This window comes from Atractosteus spatula, chromosome 12 (assembly GCF_055471065.1).
Source record: "Atractosteus spatula isolate fAtrSpa1 chromosome 12, fAtrSpa1.hap1, whole genome shotgun sequence".
Lineage (NCBI taxonomy): Eukaryota > Metazoa > Chordata > Actinopteri > Semionotiformes > Lepisosteidae > Atractosteus > Atractosteus spatula.
The window spans coordinates 13677181-13691137 of NC_142717.1; the positions used below are offsets into that span (position 1 = coordinate 13677181).

At 37.7% G+C, this 13957-nt stretch overlaps 1 protein-coding gene across 2 annotated transcripts in view; it reads right to left on the reverse strand.

The window, feature by feature from the left end:
• ube2e1 (ubiquitin-conjugating enzyme E2E 1) overlaps positions 1–7667 on the reverse strand; it is a 29407-nt gene extending 21740 nt beyond the window's left edge. The window contains exons 1-3 of one of the 2 annotated variants that reach the window (XM_088928689.1): positions 7613–7667; positions 6553–6741; positions 5759–5809 (exon numbers count right to left, since the gene is read on the reverse strand). In XM_088928689.1, coding sequence (XP_088784815.1) covers positions 5759–5809; positions 6553–6710 — 209 coding nt within the window. In that variant the 5' untranslated portion in view covers positions 6711–6741; positions 7613–7667. Of the gene's footprint in view, positions 1–5758; positions 5810–6552; positions 6742–7191; positions 7213–7612 lie in introns of those variants that run through there. The other variant, XM_088928690.1, reaches the window with a different exon arrangement.
• Positions 7668–13957: the final 6290 nt, after the last annotated feature.

Sequence of the window (13957 nt, forward strand, 5' to 3'; positions counted from 1 at the left end):
TAGGAAATAATTCACAAAAGCAATTTCATTTCCTTTATAAAGGCTTTTGTTCTTACTGTAGTCAACAGTTCAAGTTTCAGCAAGAAAACTATCCCTTTTTATTATTGTTGGACTCCTTCAAACTATAAAAATACATTTCCCCCTAGCAGTCTTGACATTTCACTAGATGTCAAAACCATTAAAGATGGAATGTTGTAAAAGCAGACAACAAAATGATACGGATTTAGAAAATCCTCACGGTCTTTAGACATGAAAACAGTGTTAGAATGTGGCCACATATTATAAAAATTGTATCCTTTATGCTTTTAGCAGTTATTTAAGTATGATATTTCTCAACTGGGGTTTGATAAGTCAACTGCATTACATTCATGAGGCGAATGCGATATGTGTGGTAAGTGGCAGAAAAATGACTTCCAATTATTCCTTCTTTGGAAGAGAAGCAAGTTTAGTCTCTAAATGCATTTTTTGAATCATTTTTTAATTTTATAAACACTCTTGGTCAAATTAATGACAGCAGCCCAACTGAACTTAAGAAAGCCAATGCTGTTTTGGTAGCAGTGACTTCGTTTGACTTTGCACATTTAAAAGCAGTGAACATGCCAATAAATGCTTAAATATGGAAACGTTGTGCATTTATTCAAGATCTAATATAATTACCAGGGCATGAACGATGCACTGTCGCACAGAACCTTTGCTTATCCCTGAGAGAAAACACAAGCTTTTTGGCATTCTCAAAAGCCGTGCTGAAACAGCTGATACCTTATTGCATTTTGCTGATCTACAGTGGCATTGCATCAAATATCTGATATTAAAGATGACTTCCTATTTCTAGACCAACTTGAAATGACCACAGTCTCCAGTACTCCACCTCATAGTAGAGGAAATGTTTCAGCAAAGACACAAGCTAACAATAATGATAGTGTTACATTAACCCAAAAGTAAAACACACAAAAACTCAGCACTCCTTTTCTATGCATGAATGAGAAGTACATGTCAATAGCAGATTAACAAGCCATTCTTTTCATGTTGGAAGCAAAGATGCCTAATGTCCTAAAGCAATCGGAAAATACATTTTTTCTACTCTGTCTTTACCAATTTAATCTCTAGTTCTATCCAGCCAGAAAGCCAGAAATGGGATGTTACTTTTGCAATTTTTTAAAGGTATATCCATTTTATAGAATGATTTTCTACAAGAGCAAACAGATTTGAAACAAATGCTGGCAAATTATAACCACAGGATCACACACTTTCAATACGGACTGCACTTACAGTTAAGAACACTTTACATATCCTTCAGAGCATACTTTTTATAAAAAAGAATGTAATGTAACTTCAGTACTTTTGTACATCATTACTCTTATTTCATGTCACACTGTTTTATGACTCTGAACATTTGTTACTATTTAGATGCAGGTTTGCATGTTCTTCAGCTCATGTTAATATATAATAATCTCATTAATATGCTGTTTGAGGAGTGACATGATGGTGCAGTGGTTAACACTGCTGGGGCCCTGTACTGAATAAAGAAAACAGATGCTTTTTTGACCCACAATATTAATCACGATCTTTCCCTTTATAGGGTTGTAACCATTCAGTCAGCCTTCTGTGACTTTCACAATAATATTTATTGATATGTGACTGACACTTCACAAAAGATAATTGGTGCTAAATACCACAGAACTCATTTATGCATTCCAAAACATCACGTCAAGTACAATGTTTACATTTTCACTGCCAAATATGGCTTTAAGAACATTAAAATTCATTGTTTGCATTTGGTGCTTTAGTACTTAGTTTAGTGCTTTCCATCCCAAAAGATCTCCAAGCACTTCACATACAGGAGGGACACACTTCATCTATCACTGAAGTGCAGGTGACGCGAGGCAGGAATTATGCGCCAGCAGCCCCACTACACAAATCATCAGATGGAGAAGTGGATCGTATGCCCATTCTTCAATCTCGACTTAACGTGTGCTCACCCAGTTCAAAAACTCGACATCATTCACACTTCTCAAAGCACAAACTAGTCAGAAAGCACACTCATCTGTCCAGTACGTGACAGATGTAAACTATAGTGGGTTTCACTTTCCTTATCTGTGTGGTCCGCAGTTTTACTGCAGGTTGGCTCCATTCTGCCCCTGTGAATCCTTCTGCCAAATGTTACCTCTAATGGCACTTCTTACTTCAGTAATATCCAGTTGTTAGAAACCCAGTTTTAATTGAGTGGGAGCAGTATACTGCATTTGTTAACTGAATTACAAATCTTACACAATGCCGTTAAACAGAAAAAAAAAACATTTACACTGAAGTTTACGGTACAAAATATTAAAAAGCACATAAATCCTTTCTATCTTATCTGGAAAAATGGAAGTGTTCTTTTTCTGAAACCCAATTTTCTTATTTTATAAACCACTCTTGCATACTACTTCTCCCATCTAATTCATATAACCATTGGTTGTATTTTTTCTGTTAATCTTTATCTATATAAGTGTTTTGTGTTGATTGTTATTAAAGACCGGTAAACAACAAACATGTTTCCAGACTTCAATAACATCTATGAAATATTTATTGTTCAAGACCAGTCTAACACGCTAATATGTAGCCTAATCCATTTCTTTCCAAAAACTTCTAAAAAGCAAACAAACTGGGCTTTAAAGAAAAAAGACTGGGAAACACTGCTCTAAATCACTTTTAACAAGACTGATCACATGACAGAACTTGATATTCCAGTCTCACTAATGTTATCCTCTTGTGGTGTCATCGCAAATACAGAGCAATAGTGCAGGAAAACTAATGTAGGATACTCAGCTGTGTCAAATATGGAGAAAAAAACCAACATCCGCCACCTATTTTATTTCTATTAAAATATTAGATATTTAAAATCAAAAAGAACACCCAAATCAAATTAAATGAAAATTAAAACAAAAACATCAATATTTAAACATTATAACACTCCCACGAATATATGGCAAGAAATAGATCTATTGCATAACAAGGACTCAAATATATTTTGAAAACGCAAAGCTATTTTAAGGATTAGAAGAAACAGCTTGCCAGGCCACTTCACGGATCAGATTAAAATCAGAAACAATGATCATATCTCAATCTAGCCACAGATGTTTAAGTGTGAATCCTGGAGTTTTATTTTTCACAGTGTTGAATAGCATATTAACTCAAATGGCCCCTTTTAATACGAAGCAGCAGAAACTGAAAGCTAGGCCTGTGTGACTGAAAACCATATAACAAAGTATGTTCAAAATGTAAGAAATGCTACCTGCCTGAAAAGATAAAATTAGTATTTAGAGCTTGAATTCTTTGGAACAAAATCATCACTAGAGCTTATCCCAAACATGCATTCTAACAGAACAACCTACACTATTTACATAACCAAAATGCTTTCACTATGGCTAGAACAAGATTTGTTTAAATGTCTTGCAACATTTTTGGTTTCTGATACGGTCTTGCAGTACATCAGCCACTTCCTATCGGTGCACATAAACCCCCTGAGTGATTATCAACCTTTTTGACCAAGTATCACTTTTTCCCCCCCAAACAGCAGTTGTCGAGCATACCAGTGGCAGGAGGGAATATTCCCTCTTGAGCGATTTCATCTCTCTGGGCGATGTTGGGGTATTCCTGCCACTTCAACACTGCTGCTTACCACCTCCTCCAGAAGTGTTGGCAGTGGGGAGGGTGATTTACTATTTCTGAATGACTTTTCTTTATAGAGCTGACTTAGTATATACAATCAGTAACAAATCAGTAGATTTACCTTTAAGTGGTGCTACAAACTATTGGCAAGGTGTAGTTCACCAGTATAGGTGCTTGTATCATGGGCTGAAAAGCCTTTCTCTCAAAGACATAAACCATATGAAAGGTTACAAGTGAGAGGATGCCATTTGGCCCATCTACCCCATAGTTACCACCAAATTATTCCTAGGATCTCATCCAGCCATTCTTTAAAAAGAAAACCAGGGATTGACTTGAACAACATGGATAGCTTGTTCCATCCTCCAACAACCCTTCGGATAAAGGCATGCCTCCTGTTCCTAGCTTCAAAAGAACTTTCATCTAAGTTACCACTTGTACCCTTTGCTTTATGTATCTGAAGAAATTCACTCCGTTGCTCCGTTGAGGATTTTGAATACTTTTGTCAGGTCCCCCCATAGTCTTTGTTCAAGACCAAAAAGGTTCAGTTTCTTCAGCCTGTCAGTGTAGGATATTCCCTTAAATCCTGGAACGTATCTAGTGGGTCTTCTCTGGACCGATTCTAAAGCAGCAATTTCTTTTCTATGTTGCGACGACCAAAACTGTACACAATGCATGGTACTGCAGTGCATTTTACGATTTGATACAATCTTAACATGACATTACTTGATTTGAATTCTGTGCTTATAACATAAAAAAGGCAATAATAAGAATAATAGGGAGACAACTGCCTCTTCTCAGTTTCTAAGGATGTTTAGTCCCCTTGTTTCTATGAAACTTTTACTTTGTATAAAGTAAATATAATATAAAGTGCAGGGAGAGGTGCTGTTGTGTGGATGAGATGTTAAAATGAGATCCTGTCGACTTGGTTATTAAAGATTCCACGGCACTGTTTCAAAGCGCACGGGCATTAACCTAGATGTCCAGTCTGACTTCTGTTCTGGTCCTGCCCAATCTGGAGTACTCATTTCTGCTTTAGTCCACCTGGTGAAGCAGAACTGGTGAACAGGTCAGATGGGCCAGGTGGGTTCCTCTCATTTGTAAATCTCATGCTCTTAAGAAATCTCTCTCTTCCACACCTGATCTGCAATGTATTGGAGCTGGTGATGCAAAAAAGCTACACCTCTATCTCTGTTATGAGTAGTGGATGAAGTGGGACCCTGGTTATAAAGGAAAGTGCTCTGGGATCCTTTAAGCTGAAAAGTAATATCTAAATGCAACTCATTATTGTTACCAACTGCCTGAATGAAGACAGCTTTTTAAGAATTGGCATAGGTGCACAATCAATTACTGACCAATGACAAGCAAGGTAAAATCTTACACAGAACTAGCATACTACTAATAAAAAAACAATACACTGAACCAATCCCAAAACAAACAGTACCTATGAGAATAAGGGTATTGAAAAGGTTTAGTGAAATGTCCTCAATGTTATCTGGAAAATGTAGTACTGATTGCACATTAAATATAATGTATTAGTGGATATATTAAACTGTTAAACAACTGCACAAAATAAAGAGGCAATACACATTTCAAAGTGTATTTTGCACATGTGCATCTTTCGCGTTATAAGTTTAAAGAAACAGATTTACGTGATGAATGCAAACGCCATCAAAAATAAAATCACCGCTATTTCCTTTCCTGTAAAGTCTATTTCTCTTTTGCCCCTGCTGAGCCAAAAGAAACCTTTATACTGTGCAATGGCACAAGGAGGGAGAAAATCCCGACCCCTTCTCCCATTCCTCTGCATTGCACAGAGGGAATCCGATTTCTTTTTAACAGCTCACCTCTTAGGGAACAAACAACCGGTGTGCTCCTTTCTAAATTATTTAGATGACTACGAGGATCTCGCACAGTATCTCTGATTATGCCTTAACGGTCTCTTGCCACAACACAAAAAGGATGCAGCACAATACTGAATAATCTCCCGAGTCGTACCAGGCGATTGCGGTCGGCCGACACAAATTCACAGCCAAGCTCTGCGCCTTTAAGGGAGCACTCTTGATAGGGAAATCCAAACCGTAATAATAAAATAACAAAACCCGGGTACCTGCAGTTCGGAGGAGGGTCCAGAGTGATATCTGCCAGCTCCTTCTGGATTCTGAAGGAAACAGAAACCACTCGTTAGTCTCGATCAGTCGGTACCGAAGGAATCAGTGATTTACATCGCAAGCAGGCACAGCTGCTGACCTCTGCCTGCGAAACAAACATGGCCGCTCCCAGCAACTCCTATTCACCAATTTTTCAAAGATGAAATAACCCACTTCTGGACTGATTTCGCGGGTGGCCCTCGGCTGGAGCCAAAATACCTTCGCCTTACAAGCAGTTACCGAAGGAATTTCGCCAATCCCCCACTCCTAATTTTCGCAATAAACTGCTTAAGCTAATATGCAAATGAGCTGGTTCCCCATTGAAACAGAATAGCTGAGCTTGTTGTGAGATCTCTTAAAGGAGACACGTCTGAGGAAGCATCGGTTGCATCGGAGAAAGTGTTATTTAAGCATGAGCCTGAATTTAAATAATCATATTAAAAAAAATAAGAAGTAAAACCCACTCATTCTCAAAGAAGGGGTGGTTTTCATCGGGCTGGAGAGCTATCAGGGCTAAGAACTGGTGGATGAGATTCCAAAGACATCTTAATACGAAGTTGGTTCGTATGACGCTATTGCAGTCTCCCAAGGAGAAACAAAAAATGTCTTTAACCTGAAAACTAGATCACACACATCCAAGGCACCCCTTCTTGCTAATATCACACTAAGCGTTAACTCTTTCTGTCCCAATACGATGGCTGTCCGACCGGTGATAACTGGCATTGCTCAGCCCTCAACTGATTTCATCCTTTACCTCTTTGCGCTCGTAGAAAGCAGTTTGGAGGTTTTGCTCATACTGGCTTTGCTCTCCTTCTTCTTGCTGGTTGTTTCTTTCTCCTTCTGATGCTGAGCGGAGGACGAGGAAGATGACGACGACGAGCTAGTACTGGCCCTCGAATCCTCATCCGACATACCGGCCGCACAAAACGAAAAAAAAATCAACCTGGAAAGACGAGCAAAGGGAAATCGAGGGTTAGCTTCCGAAATAAATACATAACAAAATAAGAATGGTAGACGACACGCCTGTGGCATGTGGGTTTACCCCCAGATCAGCCTCTTTGCACCTTCTCACGGTCGCCACTCCTAAAGACTGCATGTGAAGTTGTGCAGCCATGGCAAAACACCCCCTAAACTCCGATTTTCTGAAGTCAAGGGAACTTACTTTCTGTCCGACACTAATGTGCCAAACAACTGTCCTGAACTCCTCAGTTCCTCCCAACGCCTTGTGCTCCTCTCCCAAACAACACACCAGCACAGCTCCCCTGAAACTTCGCCGGAGTGGGAATGAATATTTACCTGCACCCCAGCAATTCAGAGAAAGCCAGCTCAAAGCTGGGAACTGGGTAAAGCTCCGAACAGCTAATGAAAGATAAATATATATATATATCCGTACTCTCATGTGTCTGGCTACCCCAACGTCGCATCCATTCTGGAAATGTTTGACTTGCTTTTCAGTCCCCAAGACCCCTATAGTTGATCAAACTTCACACCTCGAAAAACAACTAACCAAAGCCTAAAATCTCAAACGGGTTTTATCCAACTGATCAATTTAACCTCTGGTCTTCCTTGCGGGGGTATATCAGCAGTGTCTCCTTTTTTTTTTCTCCTCTCAACATTGCAACCGATCTGTCTATTCAGCTCCACTCGTCGCTCGGATCCTTTTCTTCATTCTGCTTTTTCCGACAGGTTAATATCCTCGTTAACCCCGCAAAAACTTCTACAGGCGGCCCCCTGTCGATGCCAGAGACCTACCGGGGGCCGTTAAGGAGAGTATTTACTGGCATTAAAGAATATTTTCGTCTTTTAAACGGTACCTCTCTTTGTGTCTGTGACTCCGCTGCCTGGGCTCGTGTCTCTCCCCTCTCGCGGAGCGGAAGTGCTGCTGCAGCAGCAGCTATTAAACAGGCAATGGCTTCTATTCTATCGGACTCACTCGCAAATGATAATGTCAAGGAAAAACACGGGGTGGGGGAGTCTGGATGTGAACCGAGATCTGAGTATTCACACGGCCAAAATTTGTTTATTATATTTTTCTAAACCCCTTCCTGTACCCGAAGAATACTCGAATAGACGTATATCACCATTTCGCGTCAACATGGATATCCACAGTTAATGTACGTGTTACTTTCTTAGAATGTGTGTTTTAAAAAGGGATGGGCAAGAGAATCGGCATTTGTTAAATAATTGATACAAAGCTGCATATCACTCATAGTGTTGTGAATAATTCAAAGCCAAAGAATTTGTATTTCTTCTCATGTAAGCAACCTCAACAAATCATTCTGATGTGCTTGTTGGTCTTGGCAATTCTCCGGACAAATTAATAGCATGCGCTGTGTAGGGAGGTTTATTTTTTTTTACATTTTCAAAGTTTTGTGGCAGAGCAACTCTATGAAAATTATTTTAAGGAAATCCCCGTTTGGACAGTACTACGTTAAACTGAAACGATATATTTTATGTCATGGAAGAACTAACCAGCGGTGTAATTCTTCCTGCGTAACAGAAAAGCAGAAGACAACATATTAACCGCTTTACCACCTCCCTCCCCCCGGTTATTCCTTATAATATTAGTATTACTTTACAGGTTGTGGGACGTGACAGTTTTGACCTCGTCTCCACATACTTGTCTCAGATTAGTTTGCAAGACAACGCTGGGTTACTCCATCCCTTATTACAGGGGTCTCAAACTCAATTCCTGAAGGGACTCGTGTCTTCTGAGTTTTGTTTCACCCACGTTCTCGATGACATTGTTGGTGTAATTATTTAACTAGGTGCTGAATTCTAATATTTCTAACCAGGCTCTAAGATGATTATTGTTAACTGGACCTTAAATGAAGTGAATGTCTAGTTTATCAACTATAGAAGACCTCAAGAACAATCGGATAAATGTCTAATTTAGAGATCTGAGTATGAGACCCTGTTTTTAATTCTAACCTTGCTATTCATTGCTGTGATTCCATAATAAAATAAGTTTTTTTTTTGCTTTTAAATGTTCTCTTCACAATACAAAAACAAATCTGTCTTGAGTTTAGAACAAGCAAGACCACTTTATTTTGCCATACACTAGTATTGCTATACTGATGTCTTGAATGACAAAACCCTCCCCAATTATGTCAGTTCCTGGAGGTTCTAGTGTCTTCTCATTTTTTTATTCTAATTTGAGCAACGATTACACATTTTTTTCATTTTACATATTTAGAATTAAAAAAAAATCTTTTACAGTTGATTACTAAAACAGTTATTTCATTAACAATTTATGTTTTACTTACTGTTACTTAGAAAACACCTCAGAGCCAGGAGCAAAGTATAAAAATTGTGCTGTTAATGAAATAATCTGACCAATTGGTATAAATGAGAGCATAAGTAGAAAAAAAAACATCAGGCCCTACAGGAAATGAGTCTGAAACCTCTGCACCAAAACATTCAGTCATAAGACCTAGACAAGGGGTGTGGAATTTTATTCCATGCCTGCTCTTAATCATAAGTTTTACTGGACCAAATTTAACACTTTTCAAAGATCTTCAACTGTTGATGATGTTGATTTCTAGCGAATGAGAAACCCTGCTGGACCCTGCCCCTTGAGTTGTCTGCCTATGACCCAGACATTAGGGTGACCAGGCCTTCCAGGTCTTGTTCATTTCAAAAAGTGTAAAAAAAAAAGGCGCTTCTATGACTGGACAAAACACAGTACCCACCTACACTTCTGGATAGCCTTCTTGACAGAGGGTCATCAAGAAGGATGCAGAACAGTTTGCAGATCAAACTGTTTTTTAAAAGTTATAGAACTGTCAGTTGTTTTTCTATTCCTATGACTGTATACTAATGTTTGAGGATCCACAGTCCTGCAGAAGTGTTCTAAATACATTCATTATCAGTAAGATGCTTATTCACGGTAATAGTTGTAGCACACCTGAGCCTGTCTGAGAAGCACAGGACGCAAGACAAGGCTATACTGTGGATTTTTAAAGCCTGTCAACACCTTAACAGAAAAAAATGAGAGAACCAAAAAAATCCCCAGGATTTTCTTTTTACCAAACAGGCTATATGCGTCATGATCTGTAATTGGAATTACTAAACTAGTCAAACTCAACAACTTCTGTATTTTTACAAATATCGCGGTGTGCTGAGTAATTGTGGGTGGATCGTTGCCTTATCAGGGCCTGTCTTGTGGAGACGTTCATGTTACATAATACATCTGGTGAGGGAATACAGAAAGAGGGGGGGTCGTATCATCCCAGTCTGTCCTGGGCTGGAGTGGGCACCCAGATGGAACAGTAGATTGGGTAATGGACTGGAGCTCTGTAGGAGCAGTCAAAGACGGAGAGTCAACCAAGTTGACAAATTTCAGCTGTGAGCAAGATGGGCATTCATATCATGCTTTTTTAAAATGAAATTCTAAAATTCAAAGATATCACAGAAACAAATAATTGTAAAATGTACTTTGTAGCTCCCAGAAATAGATAAAAAAAACCTTTACTGATTTTAAACACTGTAAGAGGAAGTTGATTGAAGTTAAGAAACTGTATTTATATACTCTTTTCAAATATGTAATAGAAGGGACAGAAATTTGTGAACACATCTAGACAGAAATGAAGATGAAGAAACTATTGTAAAATGCTTCAAGATCCCTTGGGATGAAAAGTGGTATATAAATAGAAACAACGATTATTAATTAATCCAGTCTGGTAGAACTCAGTACAAATCAGGGTTCCTCCAGTCTACAAATTCCCCAGAATCTTTCAGCATTGGTTGAATCTGAGAAATCATATACTGTACTTGAGAGAGTTTCTGTTTTTTTTTTCTTCTGTCAAACTATTAAAGCACTGGACTGCCAAATTCAGGTTGTAGGTCATTGTTATATACCGTACCAAAGAGTTTTTTTCTTCCCCAAAGGTGTCCAGTCTATCTGGAAAAAGAGCTAAGAGCTGAGCCTTCAGTTGTTAAAGCATGCATACTTCAGCTATGACTTTTTACACAGTGCACGAGAAATAAAAGTAGGAATTAATCCTTGAAACCCTTTGAGTGTTCAAAACCTATTCACGGGAATATCTATTGAAGCAGAGTGCCTTCAAATAGGTCACAACAACACTGTCAAAACTGTTATTTTTATTTTTCAGTCCTGTGTTTTGTAGTTGTGATCAAGAGATTAATTTGAATGATAAGTACAATATATTGTAAGTTTTATTTTGAAGTAGGCCTAATTCCAAGCATACATTCGAACATATTAAAACAAAACAATACCTTGGTTTACTGCAGTGATTTTAACTGAAGGTGCTGCGACACATTCACAAGTCATACAAAAACAAGTCAGTATTTTGTTGCATATTTCTTTGAGACAGTAACAGCATCATACCTTCTGAGGTCAACAAACCCTATGTGTAATTATCTTGAAATCATTTACTCCTGTTAATTGGAGTTATCTTTTCTTGGGGTGTTTTTGACTTTTTTATTTAGCATGTAATCTAGACTGCTGCTTGTATCTGCCAAACCCTGGCAAAATAAAAACAAATACAAAATGTAATGCTCATCTATTTTTGTAAATCTTAGTGATACAAACGTTTTTAGATTCTTATACATAGAAGTGTTTAAAAATGGTCCAAAATTCATGTCTGGGCTTGTTAAATAATGTTGTGATGAAGCATAAAGCTTTTAGGAAAAAGTAACAGAATTATCATATGAATATGTACAAATCTTCTTTTAAATTCACTATGGCTTAAGTAATATATGAAGTTCAGGTGGGTAGCTGCGTCAGCATGCGTAGGCTGCAAAGGAACAAGTAATAGGTTATTTCCATGCTGAAAAAAAGAAGAAAGAGAACACAACGTTTCGGCCGTGGAGCCTTGACACCTGAAGAAGGCTCCACGGCTGAAACGTTGTGTTCTCTTTCTTGTTTTTTTCAGCATGGAATAAACCTATTACTTGTTCCTGATGTAAGTAATATATGAATACACCTAATGTTCATGCTATATTTTAAAATAGTTGCCATTTGTCTGTCTCATCACTGTTTTTAAAGCTCCACAGTTAACAGCTTTAAATAAAAAGTTGGCAGATAATCGCATAAATATGATCTTAAAATTGACTTATAAAACTATATATCTGATATAACTGAAATAATGCATATACTTTGCTTGATTCCTTGCTTTGGACTTGGAGACTCCACCTAAAATCTTTGCACATAGCTCAATCACATTATTGCACAAATTGAATTGGATTGCATAGAGTGATAATAATTTCTTGTCCCGAGTTGCCACTTAATTACTGTATTATCTTCCCGACAACCTGCAAATTAGAATGCAGATTGCCTTCCACTCAGGATGTCAGGATCTGAGACCATAGTGTTCTTTTCGTTTGGACTAGTTTCAAACTTGACCTTGGGCCTCAAGAGACAAAGGGTTATGCTGCATTAGTCTGCTGTTGCCACCTTTTTCCCACACCATCTGTTGTCCACCCTTGGTCATTTAGTGGCTACCTGACTCTTTTTGTAAGTTGATAACCTCACACACACGAGGACCATACCATTAACATGTTACTTTGATGGGGTCATTTGCATAAGCATTTGAATTTTAAATAAACCTAATTTTCTAACCAATTGTCTCTAATGATGCGAGGCAAATTCAATTCCGAACCTCATATAAAACCTGACATACTTTTCATCAAAAAATATTTAAGCTGCCATTTTTCATATTCCTAGTTCTTTTCATTTAGTGTGGTCAAGCTGTTCCCTCTGCACAGACAGGTAATGGATAAAATGTCAACCTAATGAAAAAAAATAACGTAAAATGGCCTGGGACCCTCAGCAGAGCAAGGTTAAGGGTTTTCATTCAACTGTGACTGCTTCATCTGGTGCTTTCATAGGTCCGGGTAATCTCTATTAACCAAGATATGTGCAAAGTCAAAAGATTAATTACACTCACTGTGGAAACTCTAGTCCTTTATAGGAGAGATAAAAACCCTGAAGTTGTACTTAGCTTCCATTTGGAATACAGATCTAATGCTTTCAAAATAATAATATTTTTTGATTGTCTTGAATGAAACAGAAACTCTTCATAGGAAGGAGAGAAGAAGAATCAAAACAATCACATTCTTATGAAGAGAATATAAGGAAGAATGAGAGAATAGTGGAAGAGAGAATCGATATGTTGCATTAAATAAAACAATGATGATTCAGAGATATAGTGCATTTTAAAAGCTGCCTTCATTTGATCTTGTAATTATATCACCTGTAGGCTTCTCCATGTTAAACAATAAACCATAATTAGAAAGATCAAAGCACTGAATTATTGCATGGCAAAGATCATTCTAGCATAATGGGTTCATATCATATTCTTTATACAACATGCTATAGTCCTTTAAATTAACAGTAGTGGAAAAGATGTGTGTATTACTTTCACAATTAACCTGCATTCCAAAATCCAGCATGAACATCAGCAATAATAATACAATCAGAAAAAATGAGAGAGAAACTTGAAAATATATTTCAGTGAGACTAAGATGCATCAAATGCAGGAACAAATGGAACATTGGAGATTTTGTCTTCAAGTTTATGTCTGTTATGTTTCGCTGGTAGTGCAGAAATATTCAGTGAACAGGTCATGTGTATTGTATTGTTAAATAGAATGTCTGGCATGCAGGAAAGTTGTTGTTTTTTTTACCATTGTGCATAACTGTACAGGAGCACACTGGAGTTCATGGTGTTAAACAATTACACCATAACTTTATGATAACGCCTATTGACCTTTTGCAGAGGCAACAGTAAGTTGATGTATTTGATTCATGGGGTACCTCACATAAATTTATTTTATAATGTTAGTTTAAGGGAAACAGAATTTACAGTCCTGTGGATATTTTGCCTATCCAACAATAGCAATTTATTTCTTGTACTGGAGGCTATTTACCTAAGCTGATGAATTTTACAGAAACTCCCACCCACGTTGGTATCAGTTTCTATTTATGATACTGTCGAAGCAGCAAGGCTCTTTATTGTTGTTATTTTATGAATGCAATGCTCATCATTTTCATGGCTGGCAAAAGTATAGGTAGATAACTGGAAACAGACCAGTCATGCTCTTTTCACAAGAAATGTCACACAGCTTCAGTCCTACTTTACATGAAGGTTTTATAGCTGTGTTTTAGTCACCACCTTGTTCAAAAGAAGGAAAAAA